We start from the raw sequence: 15,993 nt of genomic DNA, 5'->3' as shown, positions 1-15,993 counted from the left end.
GCATACACACAAACAAAGCTACCTGGAAGATCTCAAAGCCAGCAATGTCCAGGATGCCGATGAAGGAGGCTCCCTGTCTCTGTCTGCGGTCCAGAGCTCTGTTGATCCTGTGGACCAGCCATCTGAACAGACGCTCGTATGTCGCCTTGGCCAAAGCCTCCACTGCAAAGTCAGCCTGGATAGATAGACACATATATAGTAGATATATAGATAGATGAATATATAGATAGATGGATAGATTACCATGAACCAGGCAACCATAAAAGTTAGGATTTTATAGTTTAGATTTTGAAAATCCAACTGGCAGGGTATAGAAAACTGGGGGTACCTTGAAAGGGATAAAAACAGAACTTGGATCAAAATTTAAATTCCTTTGCACCCAATTATCACATTTCTTAACACTGCTATGGGGAGTTTTTCACTGATTATTCATCAGTCTCCATTCAATTATGATACATCGGTATGACCAACATTAGCAAATGAGACCATCAGTGAGAAGATCCAAATGCTCGTCTCCGTGTCAGATTCCCCATGAAATCCGACTAAATGATGTACAGCACATGGACAGGATACATATCCACAATTAGAGCTACATTACCTCATCACTGTAGGTCTTATCTTGTTTATATCACTGTATAACTGCTGTTTTTCCCCAAACATGACCGCATCTCATTATCTTCAAAACAAATACGTGAGCTACCAGAGGGTGAATGCAGATTTTTACGACACTTAATTATGTTTCCTGTATTAAGCCCCTTGGGGAAATTCAGTTACTGCAAATGAACCCCTCCTCGCTGAGATCTGTGTAGCTAGGAGCAGCGGGCTGCCGCCTTCATGCTGCGCCCGGGGACCAACTCCACTTCTTTTCCCGTTGCCTTGCTCAGGGGCACAGTCAGGGGTATAAACCCTAACATGCATGTTTCTTTTGATGGTGAATGAAGTCGTTCCTTAGTGAAACGCGACCGCTTTTGTCCACAGGGTTGAGCAATGTCAACCAAAATCCAAAACTCCTCGTAGCAGCTGTAATTTCCCATGAAAAATAGCAGGAAAAAAACAAAAAAACAACATAAACACTTCATTTTGCTTCCCTAGCCCAAAGGGTTGAGATAGACATATTCATCTGGCTGCGACGGCACATATCTGAAAAAGCTCACCTGCTCTTTGGTCTGGGCCTTCTGGACGTACTCTCGCCCTACTTTGATCCTTGGTGTGAGGATGGCCCGGGTGAACTCCACTACACTGATGCCCAGCAGATGGCACAGTTTTTGGGCTGCCGTGTCATCTGGCATGGAGGCCTGGTCCTGGTTCTTCTCCTTTGTGAAGGAGATGTTCCCAAACTGCAGCACCGCGGAGATCACCTTCAACATGGCTATGGTGGAAGTATGGTGAAATGAGCGGGAATGTGAGCAGGAGGCAGGGATTGAAGAGAGAAGACAATAACACATTATAATCTTTTCCACCTGTCTTCCCCTTTTCTTTTCCATCTCCCCCATTTCCTTCCATTTCCCTACTCTACTCCCTCCATCTCCAACCATCATCCACTCACTTACATATTGACTCCTCTGGGCTAAAACCCATGATGACCATGGAGTCCATGGTCTGGGTGAAGTTATCTGACTCGTTCTGGCTGGGAAGAGGGATGGAGCCTCCACTCAGGAACCGGTACTGATCAGCACTACCCAGCAGCAGGTCCGCTAAGGACGAGAGGAAAAGAGGTTGGACGGATAAAAAAAAGAAAGAAGAGAAAGACGCATTTGAGTGAAATAAGTTGCTCCTGTTTGACTGTACTGCTTTTTGTTTCCCTGTGCTCACCCCTTGTGGCCTCTGACGCTCCCGACAGCAACTGGTAAAAGATGTGAAATGTCCTCTCATCTTTGGCCTGACGGATTGCCCTTGACTTTTCCAACAGGTCTAGGGTCATAGGTCAAGGACAGGTGCAAAGGTAGGGGCAACAGAAGATCGATACACTCTCTAGTTATCAAAATATGCCTCAAAACTATAGTCTGAAGACATTACAAAAGGATACAGGTCTCAATGTTGGCACCAACGATGTACCCTGCCACATCAAAGTTAATGCGGATGAATTTACCCTGAGGGAGGAGAGATTTTTTTTCAGTGTTTTAGTTTAGTTTAAATCGACCAGGCATATCAAAATACATAATAACAGAGGGCATGATGGCTGTCACTAGCTAAACCCATATCAGTTTGCACGGGAAATGTGGATCCTTCTTACAAATCTGGAGGAGTTGTCATTCTTGACAGTCTTGGCGTTACCGAAGGCCTCCAAGATGGGGTTTGCCTGCAGAAGCTGCCTTTCCAGCTCACCCTGGATCATACAGGAGACACTGAGTCAGCATTACAACAACAGGCAGAAAAAAAAACCCCTCAACACCAACCACACGGAAGCCTCAAAGAACTTCCATGGGGCCCCGATTGCTAAAATGCACCATTCACCCCTCCTCCTGTTGGAGTACTCACTAATTTCCATCCATCCATCCATCCATTATCCAACCGCTTATCCTGCTCTCAGGGTCGCGGGGATGCTGGAGCCTATCCCAGCAGTCACTGGGCGGCAGGCGGGGAGACACCCTGGACAGACCGCCAGGCGATCACACAAGGCCAACATACAGACAGACACACACACACACACACACACACACACACACACACACACACACACACACACACACACACACACACACATTCATAGCTAGGGACAATTTAGTACGGCCGATTCAGCTGACCTACATGTCTTTGGACTGTGGGAGGCAACTGGAGCACCCAGAGAAAACCCACGCAGACACGAGGAGAGCATGCAAACTCCACACAGAGGACGACCCGGCATGACCCCCCAAGGTTGGACTACCCCGGGGCTCGAACCCAGGACCTTATTGCTGTGAGGCGACCGCGCTAAGCACTGCGCCACCGTGCCGTCCACTCACTGATTTGATCTGTCGAATTTTTAAAGATACAAAAGACTCAAAGAGCAGAGACTCAAATGGTTGCATTTTAGGATGCAGGGGCCCCATGTACCATCAATATACCATCAATAACACGCAGCAACACACACACAAGGGGCTGAACGGTTCTCAACATCATTATCCCAAAAAATGATGGGCGCTCATTATTTATGCTATTGCCATTAAGGGTATCCTCCACCAACCCCCAATATATTCATTAATTCTGCCACATGATGCCGCTACCTCATTAAAAGGCAATGCTAGGAGCCAATCTGTTAGCAAAATCCCAATAAGTTGAGAACCACTGTTTTTAGAACAAGGAGGATAGAGGGAAGATGCTAACTATGTACAGTGGATTAGAAATTAGCTGATGCTAGCCTGCTGCATTGCATTCCTGCAGCTGTCGCATTCCCAGTGCAGTAGCTGTTGTTGCAGCAGCAGGAAAAAGCAGCAGCCAATACAGGGTTTCAAAGGAGCTAGGTGCTGCAGGTGATTTTCGAAAACAGGCAAAAAGGAGTGCTAGCCAAGCAGGATTAAAGGCCACACACACACACACACACACAGCAGGTGGCCAGGGCTGTTACTGGTGACAGACAGCGTACAATGCTCAAAGCAAACAATGCAGACGTGAGTCAATACAGCCACATACAGAGGGGTGTGTGATGCTCACTCAGTCACGCACACTCATCTCTCTACACATTATGCCTGTGCAGGCAGTACATCTACTGCATCTGCTCCCAAAACTACACCAGCACCAGTGGCGGCTGGTGCTAAACCATTTTTTTTGGGGGGGGGGGGGGTATTTACCTTGGCGCAGCACACCTGACAGCTGCTTTAATGTCCACACAGTCACACAGAGTTATTAAGTAGGACAATGTAGCCTATAGATTTTATCAGGGTTCGTGGACGGTGGATGATTGACAGTCGAGACGAGGCCTAGTGGAGGGTGTGAACATGACTGATGATTGACAGCCATGAGAATTGTCCAATCACGTTATTTATTTATTTTTGGCCCCCCCCCTCTTTTTCTCCCCAATTGTACTTGGCCAATAACCCTATTTTCCAAGTCGTCCCGGTCGTTGCTCCACCCCCTCTGCTGATCCACATGCCTCCTCCCATACATGTAGAGTCGCCAGCCGCTTCTTTTCACCTGACAGTAAGGAGTTTCACCAGGGGAAGTAGCACGTGGGCGGATCATGCTACTCCCTCCCAGTTCCCCCTCCCCTCCGAACGGACACCCTGAGGAGGCGCTAGTGCAGCGACCAGGACACATACCCACATCCGGTTTCCCGCCTGCAGACACGGCCAATTGTGTCTGAAAAAACCAATCAGACAGCAGCCTCAGGTCACCTGCTCGCCACAAGTATGAAGGCTTACATAAGGTATGGTCTGGCCGGCGCCCCTCACCCAGGACGTATATGTATTCAGACAGAAACCACCCAAATACCATCTGAACCAATGTTTAATGCTGCTGACAGGCGCTCACAGACTGAACACACTTTTATTTCCTATTTACATTATACAACTAAATTATATTTAACATGTTTAAGTAGATTTTCATCTCTTGGTATTTGAAGGGGGCGACACCCCAGCACCCTGTACTGGCCAGCCGCCACTGACCAGCAATTCTTCCCTCACGCACACACACACACACACACATCAGGACTGAGAGCAGCAGTGATTTACTGTGGTGCAGATAAATGCCCGCAGCATTTACAAGTCGAAAGCAAAAGAGGGAGGGTGGCCGGGGGTGAGGGGTCCACTTATTCTGAAAGCGGCCCCTTCAGCCCCCCTAGGGTTTGGAAGAAAAGTGTTAACTAAAGCAAACGTGGAGACCCAAAAAAAAAGCCAGACATGTTTTATAGGCCGTGTACGGCAAATAGAAGATGGAAATGAAGCTTCCAGAAAAGACCCGACCCCCGTCTTGTATCACGAGGAGTCGCAGCAGCTCACATTCAAGCCCCACCCACCACCGACCCCCTCAGTTCCTCACTAACACCAAGACTGTAGCAGAAGTCTGGATACTGTCATACTCACATATTGCACACTCTGGGAATGTGAGGGAAAATCAGGTTTTAGAGGGAGAAGAAAAGGTAAAAGAAAAAAAAAAAATGAGAAAAACAAACAAAAGCAGACAAATAAGACAGTAACAACAATTATAATAAATGATAATGATAACAATAACAAACCAAGGAATACAAAGAAGCAAAACAAAATACACAGTACAGCGTCTTGGTGGCATAGTAGTCTATTTCGTTGCCTACCAACATGGAGCTCGCTAGTTTGAATCCCCGTGTTACCTCTGGCTTAGTCGGGCATCTCTACAGAAACAGCTGGTGACTCCACATGTATCGGAGGAGGCATGTGGTAGTCTGCAGCCCTCCCCGGATCCGCAGAGGGGGTGGAGCAGTGACCTGGATGGTCGGAAGAGTGGGGTAATTGGCCAGATGCAATTGGGGAGAAAAAGGGTGGGGGTGGGGGGGATCCAAAAATAAATAAATTAATAAACACAGTACAAGGCTTGCCAGCTATGAGGAGCCATACCGGCTGTGACAGTCGGGCTGCTCCATCGTTCAACATGAGCAGTTATCATCTTTCAAAGGCATGGTACTTGAATGATGCCATATTTGGATAGTGTTGTATCATGATGCACATTTCTATTTCTTTTGTTTGGATTTACGGTAGGTGGCGACATACTTCCGTCAACAAATCGATTCTCCCCCGGTTCTTGTGTACTGGGACAACGACAGTAGTCCAGTTACATGGCCTAATCGAGCTGTAACCGTAGCTCGACTTCACTGTGCATGCAAACGCAGTGAGTGAGCAGGTTCGCTAGTGCGTGGGAGGATCACGCTATTCCCCCCAGTTCCTCCTCCCCTTGGAAAGGCGCCCTGACCGACCAGAGGAGGTGCTAGTGCAGCGACCAGGACACATACCCACATCCGGCTTCCCACCCACAGACACGGCCAGTTGTGTCTGTGGGGACGCCAAACCAAGCCAGAGGCAACATGCGGATTCAAACCGGTGATCCCCGTGCTAGCAGGTAACGGAATAGACCGCTACACCACCTGGATGCCCTGTTCCCTATGATTATTGTCATAGTAATATTTTCCAGTACTACATGACAGTGTATAAGGTACAAGGTTACTCATGTTAGTCAGTGGCATCACAGGGGGCAATGGGGCAGAATAGAGAAGGAGAGGACAGCACGTCAGGATTAAGCCGACTCACCCTGTTCACCATCGTACTCCCTCTTGGTAAGGACCTACTGCCGTCCATCTGAGCATGCAGCAAATAGAAAATAACGGCAGAGACAGAAGAGAATGAGAGGAAAGAGTGCAGGAAGGTAAGGGATAATGTCAAGAATATAAGGGGGGGGGGCAGATCTACAAGAATATAAGGGGGGGGGGGTCTAAAGAAGCTTTCTATGAGAGGAATTCAGTGAAATCAGAGGACAGGCTTCATGCATTCAGGGGGGGCCCATGAACCAAATTCCTTAATCCAGTGATATTAGTATGGAAAACAGAGGAATGTGGAAAGTGCCGTGTTTTGTTACCGGAAGTACAGCTGTGCATCCTTAGTTGGATGTAAAATTTCCAAGTAATCCCACCCTGCCGCTCTTCCTGTTTTGCCTACCATTATTTGTCTGTTTCCTGGCAAACCAACCCCCCCCCCCCCCCCGGCGTCTCCTCATCCCCTATATAACCTCTTCTTCCCGTCACAGTATCTTTACATACCTGCAAAGACTCCTTGTTTCTCCCCAGAGTTGAGGTCTTGTGGGAGGAAGCAACATGGGCCAGATACTGGATGACTTTCTTTGTGTTCTCCGTTTTCCCTGCACCGGACTCTCCTCTGGAGCACGCATGCGCGCGCACACACACACACACACACACACACACACACACACACACACACACACACACACACACACACACACGCACAGTGAATACCTCTCCCCTCAGAAAGGGTTGTCCATAAAGACGACAGACACATAAACACACATGGTCCTCATCTTTAAAAGTAGACACGACCACGTTTAAGTGTGAGAACACACAGGAACAAAGGCCTCGACACACACTCGTCATGCCAGTGAATTCCGAGGCCATGCTGTGCAGTGAAAGCTGCGGGTGTAAACACAGAGCAGGTGTGCAGGATGCAGGTTGTCTGCATATTGTTGTTGTTGGAAGAGAATAAAGGGGAGTGGGAGTTACAACACACCGTGCAGTAAAGACCCAGAAACACAGCCCTCATCCCAAACCACAGTCACACACCAGACCGGGGTGGACCTATACTGGGAACCTTACACCAGACCGGGATGGACCTATACTGGGAACCTTACACCAGACCGGGGTGGACCTATATTGGGACCCCTTACAATGCCAGGAAGAGACTGGTGGGAAAAAATGATGACAGAAGGACAGACGGGGGTGACAGTAGAGGCAGGTAGCAAGACAAGCTGCAGACAACTGTCAAGTCAGTTTTATCTGTATAGCCCAGTATCACTAATTACACATTTGCCTCAGTGCTGGCACACACCACACACAAACACACACACACATACACACCACACACACATTCCAAAAACCATAGAAGCAGACAATCCCAATGGGTACCCACTGATATTTATTCATTTATTCACCCCCCCCCCTTTTCTCCCCAATTGTATCCGGCCAGTTACCCCACTCTTCCAAGCTGTCCCGATCGCTGGTCCCCCCTTCTGCTGATCCGGGGAGGGCTGCAGACTACCACATGCCTCCTCCCATACATGTGGAGTCGCCAGCCGCTTCTTTTCACCTGACAGTGAGGAGTTTCACCAGGGGGACGTAGCACGTGGGAGGATCACGCTCCCCCCAGAACAGGCGCCCCGACCGACCAGAGGAGGCGCTACTGCAACGACCAGGACACACACCCACATCCGGCTTCCCACCCGCAGACACGGCCAATTGTGTCTGTAGGGACGCCCGACCAAGCCGGAGGTAACACGGGGATTCGAACCGGCGATCCCTGTGTTGGCAGGCAACGGAATAGACCGCCACACCACCTGGACGCCCCCCCTACTGAGATTTATTTATCTTATAACAATTTACAAGGCAGGCACACGCAGTCATACAGACAACATACAGACAACATACAGACACCATACAGATAAGATACAGACAATATACAGACACAATACAGACAACATACAGACAACATACAGACACCATACAGATAAGATACAGACAATATACAGACACAATACAGACAACATACAGACAACATACAGACACCATACAGATAAGATACAGACAATATACAGACACAATACAGACAACATACAGACGACATACAGACACCATACAGATAAGATACAGACAATATACAGACACAATACAGATAAGATACAGACAATATACAGACACAATACAGACAACAGACAAATAACATACAAACAACATAAAGACAACATACAGACAACATGGGGCTACTCACGTGCAGAGGATGGACTGATCTTCTCTATCTGTGAAAAGGAACAGATGATGAGGGACATGTCTCATGTACATGCTCCATCATGCTCCACCTTACCCCAAATGCTGCATCAACCACCAACCAATTAATGAATAAATAATCAATCAATTAATGAATAAACAATCAATTAATGAATAAATAAACAAGCCACTCTTTGAACTAGAACATGTACATAATCCGTCTGGAGGCAAAAATAAACAAACAAGCTTGACAGACGTGTGCCTCTGTATTAAAACCATGCTGATGCTGAGGGGCAGTTTCCCACCGCTAATTAAGCAGCTGAGAAATGAATGAATTACATTACATTAAAAAGGGAGGACACATCAGCTAACTAAGTCGGTCACCAAATCTCATGCAAACACTTGGTGAAGTCTGCAGAGCTGTAGTTATTTTTTCTAGACGGTCGACATCTTGGCTGAAGGGTTGCACTACAGTGGCACTCGGTGACTCCGACGCAGATCGGACAACATGGTCGGAGGAGCTGCTGTCAGGATCCGGCGTTAGTTCTCCGCTGTTGTCTTGGAATACGAGACATGTGAGGTCACCATAAGATAAAACTGCTATCTCCCACGTCCCTGTGACCGGGGGTATTTTTAGGCCTGTGCGGCAGGGGCAGCAGCAGACTGGAGGAAACAAGTCATTAAACTATACTACAGGTCTGCACGGAGGAAGTTTTCCATGTTCGGGGCATTTTTGTCCTCCGTCGTACATGGCACAATAGTCGCTTTATGCTACAGCGAGCCGCAGTTCCGCCCTCTGGATCAGACATGTCTTTGTGTTTTAACAACCTCCGTGAGGCTGTGCTTCAAGTGTTGCTGGTTATGACATATTACATGAGCATACTGCAGTTCATAAGCATGTCCCCAGTGCTCACGCTGGAGATGATAAACTCATCCTGCACACTGGGACTGGAGCTACACCTCTTTTAGAAGAAAGGAAGACACTTTATTTTGTCATTGTACAGTTGTTTGATTACAACGAATGTGTTCTCTGCATGTCACCCATCCTATTGTATGCAGCAGTGGGCAGCTGCAGCACCCGGGGACCAACTCCAGTTCTTCTTTCCATTGCCTTGCTCAGGGGCACAGGCAGCAGTGTTAACCCTAACATGCATGTCTTTTTCATGGTGGCAGGAAACCGGAGCACCTGGAGGAAACCCAAGCAGACATGGGGAGAACATGCAAACTTCACACAGAAAGGACTTGGGACGGCCTGGGGTTTGAACCCAGGACAGTCTTGCTGTGAGGCATCAGTGCTAACCACTGGGCCACTGTGCCGCTCTTAATGTTAATTGCAATTTAATTGCATGTTTTCTTGCCTGACAACAATCCCGGCCGAAATGTCCCTTAATAATACCAGTGTACGAGGGCGTCTGGGTAGCATAGCAGTCTACTCTGTTGCCTACCAACATGGGGATCGTTGGTAGAATCCCTGTGTTACCTCCGGCTTGGTCAGGCGTCCCTACAGACACAATTGGCCGCGTCTGTGGGTTGGAAGCCGGATGTCAGTATGTGTCCTGGTCGCTGCACCAGCGCCTGCTCTGGTTGGTCGGGGCACCTGTTCAGGGGGGAGGATGAACTGGGGGGGAATAGTGTGATCCTCCCACACGCTACGTCCCCCTGGTGAAACTCCTCATTGTCAGGTGAAAAGAAGCGGCTGGCGAATCCACATGTATCGGAGGAGACATGTGGTAGTCTGCAGCCCTCCCCAGATCGGCAGAGGGGGTGGAGCAGCGACCGGGACGGCTCGGAAGAGTGGGGTAATTGGCCAAGTACAATTGGGGCGTAAAAGGGGGAAAAATCCAAAATAATAATAATAATAATGATACCAGTGTACGGATAACCTTAATAAAAACTTTATATAGTACGTATTGTGTCCTATTCAGATTTGGATGTGCGCACGGCTATTTCTGTGTTCCCAGTGCTTTGTGCTGACGGACTCTAACGGTGGCGTTGAGCATTTACATGTCAGTGAGCTCCTCTACAGGAAGCTGTGTGTCAGGGAAGCGGCGCAGCTCATCAACTCAACTGGTCGCATTAGGCTGACAATCCACATGGCAGCAGCTGGAACAACGGACCGACTTTGTTTGTGGCCTTTACTTGTAGTTAGCACCAGAGATTCTCAGAGATTCTCAGGCATGAGCTCAGAAAGAATTCACACTGGTCGTGCAGGTTCAGATGTAACACAGTAACACACCTAATGTACACAATCTACACTGAGCAACGGGGGGCGATAGACAGAGGGACAAAGAGAAAGAGACAGGGAATGACAGACAGACAAAGAGAGAGAGAGAGAGAGGGAGAAAGAACGAGAGAGATAAACAAACAGACACAAAGACTCATCCATCCTGTCCTGTCGTCTATTGACCCCCGGGGGCAGACCGATTGTTCAGTGATTCCTTGACAGCTTTTAAATAGTTGTTTGAAACTGTCAGCCTCTCAAGTCCACATGACATCCGAGGCATGACAAATGTCTCACCGCCAACATTGTGAACTGCTGTCACTGCCATGATGCGTCGTTGTTATCATCGCCATAGCAAATACACACCATCATATTTTCTCAAGTAACTGTGAACGCCACACCTACAAACTTGCAATTAACACTGATCATTTCACTCTATAAGGGGCTGTTGCTAACTAACATCCATCCATTATCCAAGCTGCTTATCCTGCTCTCAGGGTTGCGGGGATGCTGGAGCCTATCCCAGCAGTCATTGGGCGGCAGGCGGGGAGACACCCTGGACAGGCCGCCAGTCCATCACAGAGCCGACATACACACACACAGTCACACCGAGGGACAATTTAGTATGGCCGAGTCACCTGACCTACATGTCTTTGAACTGTGGGACGAAACCGGAGCACCCGGAGGAAACTGGGCTCGAACCCAGGACCTTCTTGCTGTGAGGCGACTGTGGTAACCACTGCGCCACTGCGCTGCTAACATGTGACGATAAAAGAAAGATAACATGCTATGGACTAAGGGTCAAAGAAAACAAACGTGTCCCAGTACCACATGCTGCACCACGCTGGGGATGACTTTACACGTGACAGATGATTTGCAAGAGCTGTAAGGCAGTTAGGTGTCAGGGGTCACTAATAACGTTGAATACCTTGTAGCATGCTGCGGTAGGCAGCCTCTGAGATGGCGTAGATGTGTGGGGGCATCTCGTGACGTTTCTTGCCACGGTACATCTCCACAATTGACTCTGTGTAGATGGGCAGGTTCTTGTAGGGGTTGACCACTACGCAAAAAAGCCCCGAGTACGTCTGTAAATTAGACACACAAAGATATACGTACATCACACATATATTTACACGTGCACATCTGCAAAGTGAGTAAAATATATTAGAGATAGTAGTAGTAGTAGTAGTAGATTAGAGATATACATCTAGGGTATCAACAGTCATCCCTTTCAGAGAGCCAATTACAGCACTCGCCCTGTGTCGCAGCTGTGATGGGAGTTGTAAACCACATGCACACCTCTTGATCTCAGTCGTACTGTAATAAGCTTGTCTAAGTCATTCTCCCAATCCGGTGGAATCCCCTAATTTTTCTGTTCAATTATGGATCTTTCTTCCAGTTACACCCTCTCATCAGTTAAATTCTGATGGCTGACATGATACCACATGGTACACCTTCATTCCCATCTCTTCTATCCCTAACCTTATCTCTTCCTTGTACTCCTCCCCCCCCGCATTTTTTCAGCTGAAACTGGAGATGCATGCAGCACCACCACTAACATGCCCAACACTGTAAAATGACCCCTTTCCTTTCTCATCACGCCCCATCAGTTAGAAAGGTGACGCCAGAGCGCTCACTGCTCATACACCCGTGTACACACACACACACACACACACACACACACACATATATATATATATATATATATATATACACTACCGTTCAAAAGTTTGGGATCACCCAAACAATTTCGTGTTTTTCATGAAATGTCACACTTATTCACCACCATATGTTGTGAAATGAATAGAAAATAGAGTCAAGACATTGACAAGGTTAGAAATAATGATTTGTATTTGAAATAAGATTTTTTTACATCAAACTTTGCTTTCGTCAAAGAATCCTCCATTTGCAGCAATTACAGCATTGCAGACCTTTGGCATTCTAGCTGTTAATTTGTTGAGGTAATCTGGAGAAATTGCACCCCACGCTTCCAGAAGCAGCTCCCACAAGTTGGATTGGTTGGATGGGCACTTCTTTGAGCAGATTGAGTTTCTGGAGCATCACATTTGTGGGGTCAATTAAACGCTCAAAATGGCCAGAAAAAGAGAACTTTCATCTGAAACTCGACAGTCTATTCTTGTTCTTAGAAATGAAGGCTATTCCATGTGAGAAATTGCTAAGAAATTGAAGATTTCCTACACCGGTGTGTACTACTCCCTTCAGAGGACAGCACAAACAGGCTCTAACAGGTACTATTTAATGAAGATGCCAGTTGGGGACCTGTGAGGCGTCTGTTTCTCAAACTAGAGACTCTAATGTACTTATCTTCTTGCTCAGTTGTGCAACGCGGCCTCCCACTTCTTTTTCTACTCTGGTTAGAGCCTGTTTGTGCTGTCCTCTGAAGGGAGTAGTACACACCGGTGTAGGAAATCTTCAATTTCTTAGCAATTTCTCGCATGGAATAGCCTTCATTTCTAAGAACAAGAATAGACTGTCGAGTTTCAGATGAAAGTTCTCTTTTTCTGGCCATTTTGAGCGTTTAATTGACCCCACAAATGTGATGCTCCAGAAACTCAATCTGCTCAAAGAAGTGCCCATCCAACCAATCCAACTTGTGGGAGCTGCTTCTGGAAGCGTGGGGTGCAATTTCTCCAGATTACCTCAACAAATTAACAGCTAGAATGCCAAAGGTCTGCAATGCTGTAATTGCTGCAAATGGAGGATTCTTTGACGAAAGCAAAGTTTGATGTAAAAAAAATCTTATTTCAAATACAAATCATTATTTCTAACCTTGTCAATGTCTTGACTCTATTTTCTATTCATTTCACAACATATGGTGGTGAATAAGTGTGACTTTTCATGGAAAACACAAAATTGTTTGGGTGATCCCAAACTTTTGAACGGTAGTGTATATATATATATATATATACACACACACAGTGGTGCTTGAAAGTTTGTGAACCTTTTAGCATTTTCTATATTTCTGCATAAATATGACCTAAAACATCATCAGATTTTCCCACAAGTCCTAAAAGTAGATAAAGAGAACCCAGTTAAACAAATTAGACAAAAATATTATACTTGGTCATTTATTTATTGAGGAAAATGATCCAATATTACATATCTGTGAGTGGCATAAGTATGTGAACCTCTAGGATTAGCAGTTAATTTGCAGGTGAAATTAGAGTCAGGTGTTTTCAATCAATGGGATGATTATCAGGCGTGAGTGGGGCCCTGTTTTATTTAAAGAACAGGGATCAATCAAAGTCTGAACTTCGCAACACATATCATGACAAGAACAAAGGAGATTTCTGAGGAGCTCAGAAAAAGTGTTGTTGATGCTCATCAGGCTGGAAAAGGCTACAAAACCACCTCTAAAGAGTTTGGACTCCACCAATCCAGTCAGACAGATTGTGTACAAATAGAGGAAATTCAAGACCATTGTTACCCTCCCCAGGAGTGATCGACCATCAAAGATCACTCCAAGAGCAAGGCGTGTAATAGTCAGCCAGGTCACAAAGGAACCCAGGGTAACTTCTAAGCAACTAAAGGCCTCTCACATTGGCTAATGTTAATGTTCATGAGTCCACCATCAGGAGAACGGTGAACAACAATGGTGTGCATGGCAGGGTTGCAAGGAGAAAGCCACTGCTCTCCAAAAAGAACACTGCTGCCCGTCTGCAGTTTAATAAAGATCACGTGGACAAGTCAGAAGGCTATTGGAAAATTTTTTGTGGACGGATGAGACCAAAATAGAACTGTTTGGTTTAAATGAGAAGCGTAATGTTTGGAGAAAGGAAAACACTGCATTCCAGCATAAGAACCCATCTGTGAAACATGGTGGTGGTGGCATCATGTTTTGGGCCTGTTTTGCTGCATCTGGGCCAGGACGGCTTGTCATCATCGATGGAACAATGAATTCTGAATTATACCAGTGAATTATTAATGAAAATGTCAGGACAACTGTCCGTGAACTGAATCTCAAGAGAATGTGGGTCATGCAGCAAGACAACGACCCTAAGCACACAAGTCGTTCCACCAAAGAATGGTTAAAGAAGAATAAAGTTAATGTTTTGGAATGGCCAAGTCAAAGTCCTGACCTTGATCCAATCGAAATGTTGTGGAAGGACCTGAAGCGAGCAGTTCATGTGAGGAAACCCACTAAAATCCCAGAGTTGAAGCTGTTCTGTATGGAGGAATGGGCTAAAATTCCTCCAAGCCGATGTGCAAGACTGATCAACAGCTACCAGAAACGTTTAGTTGCAGTTATTGCTGCACGAGGGGGGGGGGGGGGGTCACACCAGATAGTGAAAGCAAAGGTTCACATACTTTTGCCACTCACAGATATGTAATACTGGATCATTTTCCTCAATAAATAAATGACCAAATATAATATTGTTGTTTAATTGGGTTCTCTATCTACTTTTAGGACTTGTGTGAAATTCTGATGATGTTTTAGGTCATATTTATGCAGAAATATAGAAAATTCTAAAGGGCTCACAAATTTTCAAGCACCACTGTATTACATATATATATATACACACATACAATTCTGCACAAAGTACATGTGTGTGTGTATGTATACATTAGTGTGTGAATGTTTGTGGTCTCTTCATTAGTTTTATCTTCTCAGAGTCACTGCTGTGTACGAGCGAGGAAGTGAGTGTGCATATTTTGTGCCTGTTTTTACTTTTTTCATGTGCACTCACATAGATCAAACCGGAGTAGTATCTCTCCCTCAGGTTGTGTAACACTGAAGCTTCGTTGAGGCATGTGAGGTCAGCCATGTCCTCCACCTTGCTGAAGCGGGGAGGGTTCATCCGCTGTACTTCCTCCCTGGACAGGGTCACCCGCCGCTGGCTGTCTGTCAGCTCCACCTCCACCTCATCCCCACGCTCCTCCCTAATACTGGCCGACTGGACAGAGGAGAGACAGAGAGAGAGAGAAAAAAAAAACAGAAAGGGGGAGAGAGGAAATAGAATAGAGTTGAAGTGGATCATCTGTGCTCTTATATAAAGCCACCACACCACCTAGAACACAGTTACGACGCACAACCAGAAGCAGGTCATTTTCCAGTTTGTGGCGAAAGTCTTCTTAGGATCACCCTGAGACTGAGAATGTTTGATACAACAGAGCCAGACGGGAGCTGGCAATCTCTAAAGAGGAGAGAGAGAAAGATAGAGAGAAAGAAAAGAGAGAGGGGGTGGGGGCTGCGCTCTTGTAAATGGTGAAGCTCTTGTGCCGGGAGGACAGGAAGTAGAGATATTGGACTAGAGGCAGGTCACAGGACACTGCCCTCCTCCACTTTATTCACTCTGCTACTTGACACACACAGCACAGAAAA

At 46.5% G+C, this 15,993-nt stretch overlaps 1 protein-coding gene across 1 annotated transcript in view; it reads right to left on the bottom strand.

Annotated features, from left to right (window-relative positions):
• myh14 (myosin, heavy chain 14, non-muscle) overlaps positions 1 to 15,993 on the bottom strand; it is a 46,826-nt gene that overhangs the window by 23,793 nt on the left and 7,040 nt on the right. Inside the window, exons 3-12 of the mRNA XM_056286001.1 lie at positions 15,359 to 15,565; positions 11,578 to 11,734; positions 8,433 to 8,460; positions 6,683 to 6,812; positions 2,234 to 2,326; positions 2,027 to 2,090; positions 1,813 to 1,911; positions 1,551 to 1,694; positions 1,155 to 1,369; positions 23 to 175 (exon numbers count right to left, since the gene is read on the bottom strand). Coding sequence (XP_056141976.1) covers positions 23 to 175; positions 1,155 to 1,369; positions 1,551 to 1,694; positions 1,813 to 1,911; positions 2,027 to 2,090; positions 2,234 to 2,326; positions 6,683 to 6,812; positions 8,433 to 8,460; positions 11,578 to 11,734; positions 15,359 to 15,565 — 1,290 coding nt within the window. The remainder of the gene's footprint in view (positions 1 to 22; positions 176 to 1,154; positions 1,370 to 1,550; positions 1,695 to 1,812; positions 1,912 to 2,026; positions 2,091 to 2,233; positions 2,327 to 6,682; positions 6,813 to 8,432; positions 8,461 to 11,577; positions 11,735 to 15,358; positions 15,566 to 15,993) is intronic.

The sequence above is a fragment of the Lampris incognitus genome, chromosome 9 (genome assembly GCF_029633865.1).
Source record: "Lampris incognitus isolate fLamInc1 chromosome 9, fLamInc1.hap2, whole genome shotgun sequence".
NCBI lineage: Eukaryota > Metazoa > Chordata > Actinopteri > Lampriformes > Lampridae > Lampris > Lampris incognitus.
The sequence above is the reverse complement of the archived record's forward strand: the minus strand, read 5'-3'. Positions and strand labels throughout refer to the sequence as shown.